We start from the raw sequence: 20,415 nt of genomic DNA, 5'->3' as shown, positions 1-20,415 counted from the left end.
AGATGTATGTTGCAACCTACAGCAAAGGTAAATGGTAAAGGTTATTCTTATTTTTGTCAATTGCAAAGCCTTTTTGGAGATAGAATATTTTTAAATGGTTTACAGATCACGTTTCAAGGAGTGCAAATGGCGAGTCGATGGGGCGGGTATATCGGCAGGGGACTTGCCGCCGGCCGGGTATATCAGCAGGCGACTTGACGCCGGCCACGTATATCGGCAGGCGACTTGCCGCCGGCTGCTTATATCGGCAGGCGACTTGCCGCCGGCCTTTTATATCGGCAGGCGACTTGCCGCCGGCCGCTTATATCGGCAGGCGACTTGCCGCCGGCCGCTTATATCGGCAGGCGACTTGCCGCCGGCCGCTTATATCGGCAGGCGACTTGCCGCCGGCCGCTTATATCGGCAGGCGACTTGCCGCCGGCCGCTTATATCGGCAGGCGACTTGCTGCCGGCCGGGTATATCGGCAGGTGACTTGCCGCCGGTATATCGGCAGGCGACTTGCCGCCGTCCGGGTATATCGGCAGGCGGGCCGGATATATCGGCAGGCAGCTTGCTGCCGGCCGGATATATCGGCAGAAGGCTTGCCGCCGGCCGGATATATCGGCAGACGGCTTGCCGCCGGCCGGATATATTGGCAGGCAGCTTGCCGCTGGCCGGATATATCGGCAGGCAGCTTGCCGCCGGCCGGATATATCGGCAGGCAGCTTGCCGCCGGCCGGATATATCGGCAGACGGCTTGCCGCCGGCCGGATATGTTGGCAGGCAGCTTGCCGCCGGCTGGATATATCGGCAGGCAGCTTGCCGCCGGCCGGATATATCGGCAGACGGCTTGCCGCCGGCCGGATATATCGGCAGGCGGCTTGCCGCCGGCCGGATATATTGGCAGGCAGCTTGCCGCTGGCCGGATATATCGGCAGGCGACTTGCCGCTGGCCGGGTATATCGGCAGGCGACTTGCCGCTGGTCGGGTATATCGGCAGGCGACTTGCCGCCGGCCGGGTATATCGACCGCCGATTGTCGCTCGTCGTTCGGCACCCGATTGTACCGTGATCGCAAACTTTTTACGAGTATCACCTTAGATGTCACACCAACTACATGAGAAATAACATTTTACACAACCCAAAAGTAGTGCCTAGTTGTTGTTTGTTGAAACCCTTTATCCTTGCACCTTCAAAAAGTTTTATTTTATGCACCTCTTAATGGTGTCCAACCTCCTCCTTTTTTTTTATCTTATAAAGATTGATCTTGCCTTTTTTCCTAAAGATTAATCTTAATGAGACTTTTTTGGGCTATATAATTTTGTTTAGATTCTATATTTATGTATATTCATATGCTGTATATGTTGACGTTTTGTTTTGGATATTTGATTTATCGTTAATAACTATAGTACGAGTTGATATGCCAGTAGCAGTAGAGACACTTTTACTATAATTTGATTTATTTATGGCAGGTGTTATAGGTTATTTTAAATATTTCCTTATTAATTGTATTTTGTTTCCTATGATACGTTATGTGCGGAGTCCTCAGGCTCCGCTCCAAATCATCCTAAAAAAGAAAGATTCTTTGCTTCAATTTGATTTATCTATTCTGAACATCTGATAAATTGTATTTTCATCCACAAACGTCTCCTTAAATACTCTCAGAGCCACTTTCAGGACTAAATCTTTTTCACTTCTCCCTTTCAAGTCATTTAATTTGTTTTATAACATTAATCTTAATTGTTTTTACTCTGTGCCATCAGAATCCTATATAGTGTATAAACTTCATGTAGAATTTTTCTATACAGTATTAGATTTGTACCTTTGTGCTCATATGAATTACAAAATCTTGTCTATTTATTCCGAACAACTACTTGGGAGGCAAGCAGTTGCCTAAACTATATAGTTGTTCCTCTATATCCTTATCAGGTTGATACTGTGTAGTGTACTTAATATCCAATGAAGTACTGCAGTGGATATTCCAGCAATATGTAAGGAAAATAAATGGACTTAGGCAGGACATATAATGAGAAGGACAGATAATAGATGGACATTAAGAATAATAGAATGGTTCCCTAGAGATTGCAAAAGCAGCAGGGGAAATGAGAGAAGAGGATGGATTGACGAGCTTAGAATATTTGCGAGTATAGACTGGCATAGAAAGGCCATAAACAGATGGGAGCGGAAGGACATCTCTGAGGACTTTGTCCTGCAGTGGACTAGTTACACCTGATGATCGTGATCTATATTATACTATCCACTATCTAAGTTGAAATACTAATTGGTTTTTAGGGGTTTGCATGATATCTGCAAAGCACCACAAACCAGGTGTAAAATATTTGCTTTAATTTTGCAATACCATGAGGTCTTAAAATTTTATATAGTGAAAGCTTTTTTGCTGAAGGTCGAGAAATTCCAAACTGGTAATATCCTGCAGAACAACGACACATATGCTACTTTAAAACTATATGGCTACCCGAACTGGAGTCCTGAAAATCATACTTTGGAGTATAGTAATTATTTTCACAAATATTCAAGTCTGTGAATTTTGTACTGATGAGGAAAATCAGTTTATGGGTGACACCAGTTTTTTATATATTCTTCTTAAGGAAGTGATGACCTTCAATAGTTTATATATTACAAGAATTGGTCCTATAATGTGGAACATGTACTGTATCGTCTTTTCCTCCAACAAAGGACTTTGGAGTAGACATGAAAGTTTCTTTGAAAACAAATAGTTATCTTTCAGGGAAGGCAGCATAGATCTTGTTCTTGAAGAGGGCTGTTGAGTAATATGAAATTTTGCCATGTCTACTATCTGAGAGAGGCAGGAGAGTGTGCTAGAAATAGGAATGAATGGCGAGCGATTGTGACGCAGTTCCGATAGTCCCTGCTGCTTCCTCCGGTGCCTTAGATGACCGCGGAGGTAGCAGCAGTAAGGGATTCAGCATTATGAAGCTTCATCTGTGGTGGAATTGTGGGAGGTTGGGCTGTGGCACCCTAGCAGTACCAGCTGAACTCGGCTGAGTCCCTGGTTAGGCTGGAGGAACGTAGAGAGTAGTCCCCTTTTTGTTTTGTTTCTTTGTTGATGTCGGCTATCCCCCAAAATTGGGGGAAGTGCCTTGGTATATGGATGGACTATCCACTGAGGTTACTTAACCTGTCTATGTGGTAAATTTCTGAAGCTGGAGAGGATGGCTGAAGACAGAGAAGAGCTGAAATTCTAGGTTACGTATGGCGTCTTGTTCATAAGAAGGCCTTCCTGGTGAGCACTTAGTGATCCTGTAATTTTACAGGATACAATTGGAAACATCCTTGTCTGGCGATCGCTGAGCTGGGGTTATAGTCCTGCTCAAGCTCAATAGTTTTTTGTTGTGTCTGCAACCACACTATCCTTGTGAGCTAAGGATGGGGTGTTTTGGGGGAGCCTATAGGTCTACATGGTGAATTATCAGCAGCCATTGCCTGGTCCTCCTTGGTCCTAGCATGGATGTAGAGGGGTCTTGGGTGCTGATCATTTGGATATATGGTCAGTCACTAGGACATTGCTCAGGTAGCTAGGACATTGTCACTGTCTCTTGCGTCTACCATTCATGAGTGGCTTTAAAACCTTAAAAGATTAGCTGTTCTATATTTGAAGTTTATTTCAAATGAATGAGTCTTTTGCAACGTGTGAAGAAAACCTGAGGAACACTGGATCACCTTTAAGAACTCTTGAAAACTCGAGATGATATCACGATGCGACCAGAGAACTTACTGGAGATCACGACCCAAGCTCGCATGTGGCCTACCTCGGGTTTGCCCTCAGGGCACGTATCCTTCCGCTAGGCCTACCATTACAGAAAATGGGAGTTGGGTAAGCTACACAAAACTCTGGTCGTTTGAGAGGAGGTTCCAGGTAACTCCTATGAAAGTGTTTCTCGGTAAGTATGTTAGGAAAAATACAAATTACTAATAATTTGTGAATCTAACATATACCACACATATGTTTCAACATAGTTTTAGCAACTTTGAAGAAAACTTATGATATATTGTGCCTTTGGTTTCCCCTGCAGGACTAAAACCTCAGTCAATGACCACAAAAGTAGAGATTTTAATTTTCAAACATGTAGTCAAACTTCATATTGTAAATGTGAGCATAGACATATTGCCAACAGTGCAATAGCATAGTCTAGACCATGCTGATAGTGTTGATTCTGTTATGGAAACTATCCTAGGTGTGTGCTTGTTCTGGCACATTTTATCTTGCCGTCATGGTATCCACTGCGTAGTGGCTTGATTACATTTGTAGAGGTCCAAATTTATACAGATTTGCCTCTTCCACACCCACTAAACATGTGGTTCATCGTCTGGATTGGATGCTTACATGGGCACTCATTATTATTATTATTATTATTATTATTATTATTATTAGCCAAGCTATTATTATTATTATTGTTATTACTAGCCAAGCTACAACCCTAGTTGGAAAAGCAAGATGCTATAAGCCCAAGGGCTCCAATAGGGAAAAATAGCCCAGTGAGGAAAGGAAATAAATAAATGATGAGAATAAATTAACAATAAATCATTCTAAAAACAGTAACGTCAAAACAGAGGGAACGAGACCCTACTTATGAAAATCGTCTCCAGTCCTTCCAACTCTAGCTCAGTTACAGAGGAAGGAAAAGCCCATTTCGTATTGAGTTTGATTGATTGATTTGAAGTTCTCTGGCATCCTGACATTGAAGGTCAGTGTCGTATTATCCCTTTTACCCCCAAGCTATGTTGAACTTTACAGCACATTTTGCTATATCTTTTTTTTTTTTTAAATTGCTCTAACAGCCTTAATTTTTGTCATAGAGAGGTCAGGTTGGTCTCATTCTTTTGGAAAATGCCTGGAGTTTCTTATAAAGTTATCAAAAAAATGCAAAAAAATGTAAATAACAGTTTTTTTGCAAGGATGTACCGGTACGTCCATTGGGGGTGAAAGGGTTAAGTTTGAGTATATAAAGACAGGTATTTGCAGCACAGAAACTTAGTATTGTCACTCCCAGAAAATATGTGGCATTACTTATTGCTAATAAATTCAAGCCAAATGGTATTGGCGCTTCAAGAAGAGTAGAAAATCACATTTTAGAATAATTAGTTTGAGAAAACAGGTTGGGAAATAGGCTGAAATTGGCCATGGGTGTCCAAGAGACTTGCTCACTTCAAGGTATAAACACAGCTAGAGAGGTTCTTGTTTACTTGAAACTCTATGAGTGGAGTCATGCATGAACCTTGCTGCTTACCAGACAGTTTCTTTTACATGAATTTGCTGAAGTGGTAGCTGCCATGAATTTCTTGTTCGGTAAATAAGTATATTTTATAACTTAAAATGTACATACATATACCAAGGCACTTCCCCCCATTTTGGGGGTTAGCCAACATAAAAAAAATGAAAAAAAAGGATTTTTCCTCTGTACGTTCCTCCCAGCCTGATAAGGGACTCAACTGAGTTCGGCTGGTACTGCTAGGGTGCCACAGCCCACCCTCCCATCGTTATCCACCACAGATGAAGCTTCATAACAATGAATCCCCTACTGCTGCTACCTCCGCAGTCATTTAATTGGATTAATAAAGAAATATGCAATCAAGGAGTAAGTCTTATTTGTTAGGTTTTTTCTGCTATCTGGTTAGAATTTTCAATTTTAAGTAATTTGGGATTAATTGGTACCCTATGTTGGTCCAAATGAACTTTGTTGTTTATTGAATCTTGATGACCTCTCAGTCAGAGAATGGAAATGTCTAGGGAGAACCGCTGAAGGCATCAAATATAGGTTTACAATGGCGCTGTTTGAGGCTGTGGTGGAATTATTGTTTGCTAGGTTTGGGACTGTTAACAAAACAATCATTGCTAGTATGGATGGAAAATAATTCTCACGTAAATCAGTTTTTCTCTCGGTAAGCATTCTTGATTAAACTGTGTGGCTTAATTTTCAACTCAGAATTCTATAATTTATTTTTTCATCTGGGTGTTGTTGGACTTAACAAAGCTTTGAAGCTATAGTAAATTAGGCAAATTTTATATGCTAGTAGTTTCATTATGTTTTTATTTCTGTGAAACTTCCCTGGCAATTCGTATCATTTCTCTCTTAAAGCTGGTTAAATGTCGATGTATACCTTAAAACCAGAACATTTTCCATTTTATTCCCTTCTACACTCTAATGTAGTATTATCCCTTTTACCCCCAATGGACGTACTGGTTCGTTTCACAAAACTCATCCCTTTACCCCTATGGACGTACTGTACGTCCTTGCAAAAAACTGTTATTTACATTTTTTTTTGCGTATTTTTGATAACTTTATGAGAAACTTCAGGCATTTTCCAAAAGAATGAGACCAACCTGACCTCTCTATGGCGAAAATTAAGGCTTTTAGAGCAATTTAAAAAAAATATATTGCAAAATGTGCTTGAAAAAAAAAAAAGAAACGCCTGGGGGTTAAGGGTTGGAAAGTTCCAAATAGCTTGGAGGTAAAAGGGTTAAGATTATATGACAATTTATGGAAATACTTGTGCGTCGGTAAGCCATAGCTCCTTTAGCTTTCGGTTTTCTCTCCACCACATGCAAAAGTAGTCATTCTAACTATGCTCCAGAATTTGATTTTATATCTGGAGCTCTTTAGAAACTCATATTTAATTTATATAGATTAATATAGATGTCTTCTGCCTTTACTATGCATTACTATGTGGGCTGTTAAAGAGGTCGATTGCTCGGAGTTAAAGATCCTCGTTCACTTAATTTTAACGTGCCGGGGACAAAAGTGTGATTTGAATAACCATTGTTAGGAATGTAGTTCCCTAACAGTTCCTCTTATGAAGGAATATGTTCGGTTAGTTTCTGCCGATTTGAAATAATCCAGTCTTGGAAGAAAATTGTATTTTAGTTTAAGGGAAACTCCAAAGAAATTAGGTTAGTTGAATAGTGAGGGTGAGTTGGCTAATACCCCTCTTGCTGTTCGTGGGACCCCGCGACCCCTTGATATTAGGGGCCTTAGCACTTCTTTGTCCTTTGATAGCAACATGGCAGTGGGCCAAATCATGCGAGCAGGTACTTGGTCCAGGCAGTCCACCTTTACGGCCCACTGCCTGAAAGACTGTGCGAGGAAATCCCTGGACTCCTTCTCCATTGAACCAGTAATTTCCGCCAGGCAGCTTAATAATGAGTTCAATATGTCCTTTTCATATCAATTAGTGATGAAAGCTCACAGAGAATTGGTTTTGTGTCAAATGAAGGACCTGATTGTTAGCGTTCACAATATCAGAGAGCCCAGCTACTTCTCTTTTTTATCCTTGGAATCTTTCTACTGTATTTGTCTTCGGAAAAGTTTTGGCAGCTTAGTTGCATATTCTGTCTGTTTATACCAATCATCATTGAAAGGAAGCCTGGTCTTTTTATAAAAGTTACCGAGCATTGAATGCCATGGTAGCTGCGGATGTTGCAGTTAAATAAAAGTTTTTATTTTATTTAGAATTCCTAATATTTGTTTTGAGTTGAAGTATTAATCTCTCAATGAGATATTTCAGGGTTATGGGTAGTATAATAAAAACACAGTGTTAAGGGTGTATACAAAAGGAATTTTTAAATATTAATTTCATTCATATCTATAGGTTTTATCCGCTTGTGAGTTTTTGTGACTATTTTTTTCCAATCTGCATATGCAAATTACATGAAATTACTTCACTTACGAGGGGCTGGTTACTGTTAAACTACCATTAAGCAAAGTGAAGTCTCTGGTGATTGAGGAAAATTTTTAGGCTATTTAGATTTTCTGTATCTCTCCTTCGCTGTCCTAACTTCAATTAAGATCCTGTATCTTTTCTTCAGTGTCCCACCTCTTCATTCAAGTTACAGAATTCAGCAATACGAACTTCAGAGGAGATTAATATTAATAAGATATTTAATGAAATTATATCTATACCCACTTGATAGTATGTACTATGCATCTCCCCCACCGACTAATGACGTTAAAAATGATATTGAATTAGTTTCAACTTAGAGACTGATAGACAAATGAGATATGGCTTAGGGTTGTTGTGGCCTGATTGGTAACGTCTCTGTCTGGTGTTTGCCAGACGGGGGTTCGAGTCCCGCTCAGACCCGTTAGTGCCATTAGTGTCTACAACCTTACCATCCTTGTGAGCTAAGGTGGGGGTGGGGTCTGTTGGAGCCTATAGGTCTATCTGCTGAGTCATCAGCAGCCACTGCCTGGCCCTTCCTGGTCCTAGCTTGGGTTGAGAGGAGGCTTGGGCGCTGATCATATAATGTGTGGTCAGTCTCTAGGGCATTGTCCTGATTGCTATGGCAATGTCACTGTCCCTTGCCTTTGCTATTCATGAGCGACCTTTAAACCTTTAAAACCCAAGCCCAAGTATTGCCTTATGCCGCTATATCATAATACTCCACTAGAGGGTCAGGTCGTTTTAGATGGAAAGCAAACAGGAAAGTTTGTAGTTTCAGGGTAGACGTCGAAATTTAACCAGCTTTGATAGAAAAGCTATGTTAACCCTTCTACCCCCCAATGGACGTACTGGTACGTTTCACAAAACTCATCCCTTAACCCCCATGGACGTACCGGTACGTCCTTGCAAAAAAACTGCTATTTGCATTTTTTTTTATCACTTTATGTGAAACTTCAGGCATTTTCCAAAATATTGAGACCAACCTGACCTCTCTATGACAAAAATTAAGGCTGTCGGCGCAATCTAAAAAAAAAATATTGCAAAACGTGCTTGAAAAAGAAAAACGCCGGGAGGTTAAGGGTTGGAAAGTTCCAAATAGCCTTGGGTGTAAAAGGGTTAATATCGGTTGAGTATAGAAATAATTTTTTTTTTTTTTTTTTGTAAAAATCTGAATATCTTTTTAGTTTGATATTTATTTTCAAGACTTAGTTAGGGTTCTAGCTTTAGAGTAGGTAAAGTGGCTATATAGTATCTATTTTTCTCAATGTACAGGTACTATAACCTTAATGATATATAATAATTTTCTGTAAAGTCTGTAAATATAGTCAGGTCGAAAGCTTATTGCCAAATTTTAAAAGAATTTGGGGTCCAAATTTGTTATTTTTCCTTTTTCGTAATTTCTTTCAAGATTATGTATAAAGATTTTTTTTTTTAAATTGCATTTCCATAAAAGCTTTTGATATCTTTCAAAGTATTTCTACTCAGATTGACGGATATTTTGCTTGGATTGTTTTGTGCAATCAATTTTTGGAGTTACATCAAGGATGAAGAAGTAATTTTTAATAACCTTTCAAACTATAATACTATGATTCTTATAATTGTAACTCTGTTTTTTTTGCTGTTTCAAACAGTAATACTGAAAGTCCTATATCTGTAACTGTGTTTTTTTTACTGTTTCAAATAGTGATACTGTAAGTCCTATAACTGTAACTTTGTTTTTTTACTGTTTCAAACTGTAATACTGTACTGAAATTCCTATTACTGTAACTTTGTTTTTACTATTTCAAACTGTAATAATCAAAGTCCTATTACTGTAACTTTGTGTTTTTTACTGTTTCAAACAGTAATACTGTAAGTCCTATAACTGTAACTTTGTTTTTACTATTTCAAACTGTAATACTGTAAGTCCTATAACTGTAACTTTGTTTTTACTATTTCAAACTGTAATACTGAAAGTGATATTACTGTAACCATTTGTTTTTTTATCTTGTTTTATGATCATTGCAAAGGTGTAGAAGTTTTGTCATCCAAGAGGAATCATGTTTGCCTGAGTTTCACGAACTGATTGTTAGACTTACAAGTAATACAAAATATATTAATTCCAGACAAATTTTGTAATAATCTTCTTGTATTTTCAGGGATGACCAACAGAGAAGTTGCTGAACATGTACCTAACGGCTTTCGCATGGGAAAGCCTAAGAACCATTATTGCCCTGACCTGTTTTATGAACTTGTGTGTAAATGCTGGGATGCGAACCCTAATAATCGGCCGACGTTTCAGTATCTCAGAGATACCTTCGCAGATTTTGATTTCATGGGGCCCATTTATGCCGAGTCCAGTGTAGCACTCAATTAAAATTTTGCCGGATGAGGGAGTACTCACTTCAAGATATCAACATTGCCTTACTTTTATAGCGGTAAAAGAGGAACTGATTAGTAGATGTAAATACTGTAAATGAACATAAAACCTAAAATAGGAAGAAATATCGAGTGAATGATGAATGGTATGCTATCATTCCAGATTAAAAGAATATGGATATCCATGTATACATAACAGTTTTGTGCATAATTAAACTTGGCTTATCTTGGTAATAGTAAGCCTGTATTATAAGCTGTTCAAAGCTGGAAACGTGAAAATTGTCCTTTGGTTTGGTGTCTTTTTAAGATGAGGTTTTTATCCATATCCAATAGTGTTTTGCCGAAGTCGAGGCCTTGAGAGGGAGCAATTTTGCAACATTCCCTGCCCAGATGCATGGTGCAATATTACAGATGCTGAAAATTCATCGCATTTAGAACGGAGAACGAGGCTGCATTATAACGCTAATCTTGAAACTTTCAAGTTATTTAAAAAAAATAAATCGGTTTTAGATTTTAACGTCCAAATATCATGTGCTTACAAATATCGTTTATGGGTCAAACATTTGATATATTTCTGAATTAAGGAAATATAAAAGATTATATAGTATAAAATGTTAAAGTATTTAAAATATTTAAAGACCTTTATAATCCTTCTCCCATCTTTACCACAAACTGATACTCTACTACATTTGTCTACATTTGGAAGATTATGGTAAAGTCAAATGAAGAAAGCATAGAAGCATTTCATATTCATTTGGAAATATTTCAGCTAATGTCACATACATACCTTACTGAAAGATTAAATATCATCTTTAATATCCTATAATTGAATATTTATTTATCAGCAAATGCAAATATAACTGCGAGGTCACAGTGAGGTTGTGGTGGCCTATTGTAAACATCCGTGCCTGGCACTCGCCGGACTGGGGTTCGAGTCCCGCTAAAACTCGATAGTTTCTCTAGTGACTGCAGCCTCACCCTCCTTGTGAGCTAAGGATTGGCAGTTTTGGGGGGAGCCTACAGGTCTACCTGGTGAATCATCAGCAGCCACTGCCTGGCCCTCCCTGACCCCAGCGTGTGTGGAGAGGAAGCTTGGCCGCTGATCGTATGCATATAGGGTCAGTCTCTAGGGCATTGTCACTGTCCCTGGCCTCTGCCATTCATGAGCCGCCTTTAAACATGATGTGAATTGTAAGGGATATACTATACACTGGAATATAAGTGCTGTATAATGTAAGAAATAAATAGCCATAGGTATCCTACTTTAAGAGGGAGGATCTTTTCTACAGACACCGACAAAATATAGGTACCGAATTTAAAAGTAGTCGTTTTGGTATCGTATTTGCACTCGGTTGTCGATATTTTTCTAAGTGATACACAGTGTTAAAAAGAAATCAAAGGCTTCTCACGTAACTGAAATATGAAGTGATTACTCCTCATTCCAAGTGGTGTACTGTCTGTAAAAGTTAATTGTATGTTGGGTCGCAAATAAAAGGGACACCGAACCAATCCATTTGTTCAAGGGGGAGGCCGCGCATCTCGTGGATAGCGAAGTTCGAATAGGGTGTATGAATCGAGCCAGAGGATCATAAGCGGACCGTGGTCCGCAATCTCCTTTCTCCGAGAAGGGAATTAGAAGAAATCAGGAACTGCTTGTCATTTGATTGATACGCTCATCGCCTATCGGTTGAATGGTAACGCAACTCTACCTATCAGTTGTATATAGTTTACATATTTTGTCATTTTAGTACTATGAGCAAGTTATGATATTAACAGTGTTAACTTGAAAAGTTGAAAATATGAAAATATCCAGTGAACTAAGTGCTTTAATGGAATGTATAAACAAAAATATCGAGCAGTGGATAATTCAGTTGTTAAATTTGACCGAGCATTTACCAAAGGAACGGCCCCGTAGCGCAGAAGGAAAAAATAATCTAGTGATGTCTTTTATACGTTATGTCTATTTCTTGGACGGAAATGTGTATACAATGTGTCCAAAAAACCACTGAAGAAAACTGATTTGGTTTTTTTTATCTAGTTTTTTTTTTTTTAAACATTATTATTATGTTAGGGAAAGTTTCCCAGGGTCCAGTTAATCCATGTAAGTTTAAGTGCAAGTCTTCCTTATACAGTATAAGTAAGACTGCATTATTGTACTTGGTAGAGAAACATGGTTTACCGGTAATTTAATTTTTTAAAGAATTTTGTATAGTTCGTATTTACAGTAATGTACGGTACTCGTTGAATGTCTAATGGGGTTCTACATGTATTTTTTGTAAAGCCGATGCTGTGCTAAGTAAGAGTGTAATTTTTTTTTTCTTTTAGTAAAAGTGAAGTGGGAATAAATAAGATAAATCCACAATTTTTAAAAAAAGGAAATTTATTCTTAGCTTTCGAAGGGACCATCTCCCTTCCTCTTTTTCTGATTATTATTATTATTATTACTATCCAAGCTACAACCCTAATTGGAAAAGCAAGATGCTATAAGCCCAGGGGCTCTAATAGGGAAAAATAGCCCAGTGAAGGAAATTTATTCTTAGCTTTCGAAGGGACCATCTCCCTTCCTCTTTTTCTGATTATTATTATTACTATCCAAGCTACAACCCTAATTGGAAAAGCAAGATGCTATAAGCCCAGGGGCTCCACAATAGGGAAAAATAGCCCAGTGAGGAGAGGAAATAAGGAAATAAATAACTGAAGAGAACAAATTAACAATAAATCATTCTAAAAAAAAGTAATGTCAAAAGAGATATGTCATATATAAACTATTAACAACGTCAAAAACAAATTTGTCATATATAAACTATAAAAAGACTCATGTCCGCCTGGTCAACAAAAAAACATTTGCTCCAACTTTGAACTTTTGAAGTTCTACTGATTCACAACCCGATTAGGAAGATCATTCCACAACTTGGTAACAGCTGGAATAAAACTTCTAGAGTACTGAGGAAGGAAGATAGTCCTGGTCCCTTTGAAAGCCAAGAATGAATTCTCTTTTCATAAATTGTGGGTTTATTTTATTTATCAATTATACACGAAAAATGTGTATTTTAATGTATGAAGCGGTAATGTTTTTAGGCAAAAAAAATGTAGGCTTGCGGCATTGCCGCAAACGTCGGAGAGATGATGATACAGGAAATTTATTCTTAGCTTTCTTAGCTTTCGAAGGGACCATCTCCCTTCCTCTTTTTCTGAAGAGGAAGGGAGATAGTCCTGGTCCCTTTGTAAGCCAAGAATAAACTCTTTTCATAAATTGTGGGTTTATTTTATTTATCATATATACACGAAAAATGTGTATTTTAATGTATGAAGTGGTAATGTTTTTAGGCAAAAGAAAAATGTAGGCTTGCGGCATTACCGCAAAACGTCGGAGAGACGATGATACAGTACTGTGCATCCTTTTTTGTGAGGAAAAGAATATTGTTTATATGGTTAAACTTCTCATTACATCACAATACTTTTGAAAAATCTCTAGTTAGTCTTAGTTTAAGAAGGAATCAGGGGGTCAGTGTGTGTGTCCTGTAAATACAAATTTTCATAAACAGCGCAGAGAGAATCAATGATGTCATTTGCATGTTTTTATTTTTTCTCTTCCCTAGACTGTATTGAACATTATTTAATAGTAATCTTAAGTCATCATTACCAAAGCTGTATACAATTGAAAATACTGTAGCCAGTTTATAGTCACCATGAATGATAACCATTTTTTTATAATAATAAGAATTATATAATGTTAGGTAGAATGGCTGCCAATTTGTTGGATACTACATAAGTGTGAAAGGACAATACTGTATGCATTGAAATTCTGTGAAGTAAGCCCCAAATCTAAGTTCTTAAATATGCCTCTTGTCTCCTTAGAATGTGTTTGGTTCTGGGTGGGTTTCATATCGTCACCCTCATAAACAAACTGCCTATGTCATTCTCTCCACTTGTTGGGGAATCTAAAAAAAAAACCTTCTCATTTCCTAATTCTTTATATCATTGTCTTGAGCTTCAATTCATAAATTCTTAACAGAAGAATCTGTGAATTAGAATTTGTTAATTGTAGCTCGACACAGTGATATAAAGTATTAGGAAATGAGAAGGTTTTTTTTTTATTTCCCAACAAATGGAGAAAATGACTTAGGCAGTTAGTTTATGAGGGTGACGATATACAGAAAGTCTTCAATTTACAAACTTAATTGGTTCCAAGTTGTTTGTTTGTAAGTCGGATTTTGTTAAATTCTGGCTTAGGGTAGGCTTCGCATATCTCGCATGCCTACAGTTTTCAGCTGCAAAAGTCAACAAGTCTCGTTTCATATTGCAAACGTCGACTTGCTCACTGCATTAAAATATATGATACTGTTTAACCCTTTTACCCCCAAAGGACGTACTGGTACGTTTCACAAAATTCATCCCTTTACCCCCATGGACGTACCGGTACGTCCTTGCAAAAAACTGCTTTGTTCCAACACAGGGACTTACCTCGAACTACTTTCTTAAGAGTTACCTGGAACCTCCTCTCAACCGACCAGAGTTTTGTGTAGTTTACCCTACTTCCGTTTTCTGTGGTGGTAGGCCTATGCGGATGGATACGTGCCCTGAGGGCAATCTCGAGGCAGGCCTCATGTTAGCTATTTACATTTTTTTTTTGCATAGTTTTGATAATTTTTAGAGAAACTTCAAGCATTTTCCAAGAGAATGAGACCAACCTGACCTCTCTATGACAAAATTTAGGCTGTTAGAGCAGTTTAAAAAATATATATATATAGCAAAATGTGCTTGAAAAAAAAAAAAACCCTGGGGGTTATGGGTTGGAAAGTTCCAAATAGCCTGGGGGTAAAAGGGTTAAACTATAATGTGTACGTTCTCTTTGTATCCAAAGATCATTTTAGGTTTCCATCAACAATTCGGTAAAGTATTTGAAAGTCTTTTATAAAGCCGTCAACAATTCGGTAAAGTATTTAAAAGTCTTTTATAAAGCTGTTGAAATAAAATTATGTATTATTTTAAAATTAAAATTCAATAAATATCTTGATTGGAAGTGAAGCGTTGGTCACATAACAAAAAAAAACTTATGAATAAAAATTTGGCCACTTGAAAATTAAGTATTATTTTTAGATTAAAATTCAATAAATATCTTGATTGGAAGTGAAGCGTTGGTCACATGATAAAAAAAAAAAATTATGATTAAAAAATTGTCCACTTGAATGGATAAAGTGAGAATCATTTTGCGAAAGTGATTTTATTGTGGTGTAACTGATGAATAAGTTTGGTCTTGCGATGTAGGTAGTATACGTGATCCTCAAAGAGTGTATAACGCCGGGTCGTAGTTGGCACTGCAGTTGAATAATGGCTAACGTGATGCTTCAGCAATATTTGTCTAGGATGTAGGTCTAAAAAAGGGCGTACAGTTGTTACAAAACTCCGATTCTGGTTTCCAAATAACTGGCCCTCGACTGTCGTGTTTCTCAAGTATTCATGCTCAAACTCCTTTTTATGCCCTTTCGCAGTTCAGTCTGGAATGTAAACACATTTTGAATATTGAATTTTCCTACTGTTAATGAAATTTGAAATTTCATCGAACTGAAAATTCAAAACTTTGCCAGAAAATTTTCCGGGGTAAAAGATAATTCATACGTTTTGATCTTCAAATATAAACATCCATATTATAAATATGAAATAGTTATAAGTGACTTTATCTAACTATTTCAAAATACATCACATTCCAGTTGCTAAGAAAAGATTTTTCTATTCTTTTTTCATTTGTTATTAAACGAAGGAACTTGGGCTCTGGCACAAATTTCTTCCTCCACAGAATTTTATCACCCATAAATTTATTGTTTTGATTTGGCCATTGGTATTGAAAAAAATTTGATATTATAATTGTCATAAATTCATTCTCTTACTTTAAATTACAAAGTTGTAATTAATGTCGCAGTAGCTTATTGGAAACGTCCCTGTCTGGCGTTCTGCCAGACTTGGGTTCAAGTCTCGCTTAACCTCGATAGTTTCTTGTTGTGTCTGTGACCTTACCATCCTTTTGAGCTAAAGTCGGAGGGTTTTGGGAGCGTATAGGTCTACCTGCTGAGTCATTGACAGCCATTCCCTGACCCTCCGTGATTCTAGTTTTGATGTAGAGAGTACTTGGGCACTGATCATATGTATACATGATCAGTCTCTAGGGCATTGTTACAGCCCCTTGCCTCTGCCATTCATGAGTAGCCTTTAAACCTTTAAAATAAATTTAAACCAGGGAAATCGTGGAGAAAGGGACGCTAGATGAAAGCCTTGACGTAACATAATTCTGTTGTTAGAAGCAAACCTTTCTTGCCAATGGTCTTTTAAATTACCTGAAATTCATGTTGATAACCAAGGTTTTGATGAGTGTGTTGATAGAATATAAAGGTTGTGGAGAAAGAGCGCAGGACGTAGGCGAGTAGAGAGAACTAGTTTCACTTGTGTTAGCTTGAGAATGATTCTTTGTTATATGTTTTTTCCCTAATTTGAAAAACGGTGAAATACTATTTTGAAGAAATTTTGTTTAGTGTTTATACTAACTTAAATGCCTGTGATTAGAAGAATTTTTTAAAGATCTGTTTGCAAGTGTTCCGTGCATATTTGAGAACTATTTGTTTCCCCTGATTCTAAGGAGTAGTCTGATGACTCATGTTAAAAAATACACTGGCGTCACAAAAACCAGGTCATCAATGTAAGATTTAAAATGTATGAATATTTTATCTTTCCTTCATCAAAATGTGTTGATTTTTAGACATCCAGTATCTGTAACTCTTAGTATCTTTTGAGCAAATCTCAAACCAATTCTGTATCATAGTGCTTATTTTAACCCTTTTACCCCCAAAGAACGTACTGGTACGTTTCACAAAACTCATTTTTTTACCCCCATGGACATACCGGTACGTCCTTGCAAAAAACTGCTATTTAAATTTTTTTTTTGCATATTTTTTATAATTTTTTGAGAAACATCAGGCATTTTCCAAGAGAATGAGTCCAACCTGACCTCTCTATGACGAAAATTACGGCTGTTAGAGCAATTTAAAAAAAAAAAACACTGCAAAATGTGCTTGAAAAAAATAACCCTTGTGGGTTAAGTGTTGCAAATTTCCAAATAGCCTGGGGGTAAAAGGGTTAAAGTGATAAGGAGAGAGATGGCAGCGATTGATCATACTCGTGAAACCGTATCGTGGGTCAATTGGGATACTCTGATAGAATATGCATTGCAGATTTGACCAAACATGAACTAACGGAAAAAAGGGGCTACCACCGTGTCCTAATTGCTGTGTGGGTGCCATATTTCTACTTGCATTGAATTTTCTTATATGGTGCTACCCAAAAAGGTTATTGCCGGGCTACTGTTAATGGGTATGATGAATGTTTATTTTCAGTTACTTTAATATAGGTCTTTGAAACGACAAAAGTCCAAAGTATTTGCAATCGATTCTTATCGTTAGTTTAAACAAAATAATTGAGCTACCACCTAAGAAAATGGTGCTACGTAATTGGTTGTATGATTGTATGATGTAAGTGCCAGGCAGAGCATTGAGAATAAGTGAAGGTTTGAACCTTTTTTTATGTTGGTATGGGATATAATAATGAACTTAATGTATAACAAACTAGAAATTTTTAAGGGCATATAATTATGAAACTTTAACGATATTGTTTTGTTTGAGACTATGGTCATATAAATTCTCTTTAAGGCTCAAGTTTATAGTTTTATCAAGATAGAAAATTCGCGTTAACAGAGGACATCACTTAATATGTCGACACACATTCTGTCTTCAGTGAGTCATACAAATGCTGTTACGCTGTCTTGGCCTTACTACTGGAGAAAATACTGTATAGCCATATGTACATTGAAATTTTTATATTATATGATAAAATATTGCAGTCCCTGCCTGGATGATATGCTGTAATGTCATTGGTTGTTTCTTATATAGCATGCATACGTGGGGTGCATTGATGTCGCTTGTCACTCGATAGCTGTGGCTTCCCAACAGAAGCCTCGAGGGTAATTACTGTACGTGCAAGCGATACAAAAAGCATGAATATATATTCGGTATTTGATTACAGAAGGGCCTCAACTTACAAAATTATATATTAAGCTGTTTGTAAGTTAAATTTTTGTTTACAATATTGGCCTAGGTTAGGCCTAACCTGACTTCCATGCCTATGATTTCTAGCTACAAATGTCGACGAATAGTCCAGTTTCAGATGAAATGAATGTCAGGTTATTGCTAATATTTTGCTTACTTTATTAACCCTTTTACCCCCAAAGGACGTACTGGTACATTTCACAAAACTCATCCCTTTACCCCCATGGACGTACCGGTACGGCCTTGCAAAGAAAATGCTATATTTTTTTTTTTCATATTTTTAATAATTTTTTGAGAAAATTCAGGCATTTTCCAAGAGAATGAGACCAACTTGACCTCTCTATGACAAAAATTAAGGCTGTTAGAGCAATTTAAAAAATATATACTGCAAAATGTGCTGGGGAAAAAATAACCCCTTGTGGGTTAAGGGTTGGAAATTTCCAAAGAGCCTGGGGGTAAAAGGGGTAAATGATATATTACAATATTTCCTTATCTAAGTATAATAACTTTTGATACAATAACTGAAATTTAATGAATTCAGTTTGATTTTGTATTTGTATCTCCAAATGTTTTTTTTTAAGTTGAATGTTTGTGCGTTGAGGACCTTATTTTGTGGTGGAAAATTACTCTCTCTAGCATAACCCAGAGGTTAAGAAGGTGTCAAACATCATAAGTGCAATGCTGGCCTTTTTCAACCCCCCCTCCCCCCTCTTAGGTAGGTGAAGATGTAAACTAGTCAGTTGTTCTCAATAGTCTCTTAAAGTGGCTAGGTTCTTTTATAAATGAAAAAAATATGCTTTTTTTTTCCCTAGATCTATAAGAGGTTTTGATTAGTATTTCTGTTTCTTTTTTTATTGATAGATATAGGCGTAAAAAAGATGCTTCAGTTGTACAATTTAGTAGTTAAAAAGTCTAGAAAGATGATGTACATATTCACATATTCATATCAATACTCATCGTCATATCACGCTCATTCATCGTTCATTCCTTAAAAAAACCTTAAACTAGGAAACCAATTCATCATGTCATTTTACTAGACTTAGCAAATTCTTGTTTATATAACCTCATTATGAATTTTAATCGATATAGAAGACACTAACTCGGTACTTTGTAAGAGAAATTTAATCTTACCAATTTTTTTTTTTTTTTTTGAATTTTTATATTCAGAGATACAGTGCTTTTTTGTGCATATCTTGTTGATCATTATTTCGTAAGAAGATACCTCCTTAATTTAATTTCTCTTGGAATTAGCAGTCTCACTTTTGTTAGTAAAGGCTTTTGTTACTGTCATAGTAAGTGATTAAACAAGACTTTTATACTTTTTAACTTTTTTATAATATAAGCAAGACATGTTTATACATACATTGATGCTGTTGATGTCTGTTTCATAGTAATTAATACTGTATCGAAACAATAAAATGTGTTCGTCTGTTGAATTCGTTTCAATTTACATTGGGTTTTGAGGAAATCTAAGGAAATTTATTTCCTTTTTAGATGTAAACTTTTTTAGAAGTCTAATTGGAAAGGGACCTCTGGTAGTGGTATCACTCGGCCCAGTTTTAATACGGACACCCTTTGGGGGTGAGCGAGATGGGTATATTCCTGGCATTCCATGCAACTTTTTTTCTCTGGTATATTTAGCAGTATTTATACCTTTGAAATGGTGCTTTAAGGAGCATTTCACGGAGTGACACAGGTTGAGCCCAGAAATAGATTTTTCCTTCGTCAAAATCCCTTTTTTTTTAATGTCCAATACCCTGAAGGAAAATAAACGATCATAAGGTTCAAGTGACTTCTGGGTACATGATATTTTTTTTGTTGTGTAGTACATTAGTGTATATGTTAATACTCCACAGTACAAAGGTATTCCTGCTGCTTCCTCCGGTGCCTTAGATGACAGCGGAGGTAGCAGCAGTAGGGGATACAGTATTATGAAGCTTCATATGTGGTGGATAATGGGGCAGGGTGGACTGTGGCACCCTAGCAGTACCAGCCGAACTCGGTTGAGTCCCTTGTCAGGCTGGGAGGAACGTAGAGAGGAGAGGTCCCCTTTTTTGTTTCATTTGTTTGATGTCGGCTATCCCCCAAAATTGGGTATATGTATGTATGTACAAAGGTATTTATAGCATAAAATCTGTTTTTTAGTAGAAACTAATAGCTTTCAAATTATTTCAGGATGTGGGTGGGAAATGAAGTTCAGTGGTGGTAGAAATTAATACTAAGCAAAAATTAGATTGATAGAAGCTAATGCATGCCGTTGGTGATTGGTTTAAGAAGGCAAACA

The 20,415-nt window shown here is 37.2% G+C and overlaps 1 protein-coding gene across 11 annotated transcripts in view; it reads left to right on the top strand.

Moving 5' to 3' along the window:
* The window catches only part of LOC137620479 (tyrosine-protein kinase Src64B-like), a 145,615-nt gene extending 126,048 nt beyond the window's left edge, over window positions 1-19,567 (top strand). For 8 of the 11 annotated variants that reach the window (XM_068350643.1, XM_068350637.1, XM_068350641.1 and 5 more), the window contains one exon: window positions 9,819-19,567. In XM_068350643.1, the coding sequence (XP_068206744.1) occupies window positions 9,819-10,036 (218 nt within the window). In that variant the 3' untranslated portion in view covers window positions 10,037-19,567. The remainder of the gene's footprint in view (window positions 1-9,818) is intronic. The other 3 variants (XR_011040064.1, XR_011040063.1, XM_068350639.1) reach the window with 2 other exon arrangements.
* The last annotated feature ends 848 nt before the right edge of the window (window positions 19,568-20,415 follow it).

The sequence above is a fragment of the Palaemon carinicauda genome, chromosome 27 (assembly GCF_036898095.1).
Source record: "Palaemon carinicauda isolate YSFRI2023 chromosome 27, ASM3689809v2, whole genome shotgun sequence".
NCBI lineage: Eukaryota > Metazoa > Arthropoda > Malacostraca > Decapoda > Palaemonidae > Palaemon > Palaemon carinicauda.
Note: the sequence above shows the minus strand (reverse complement) of the source record. Positions and strands in the feature narration are given on the sequence as shown.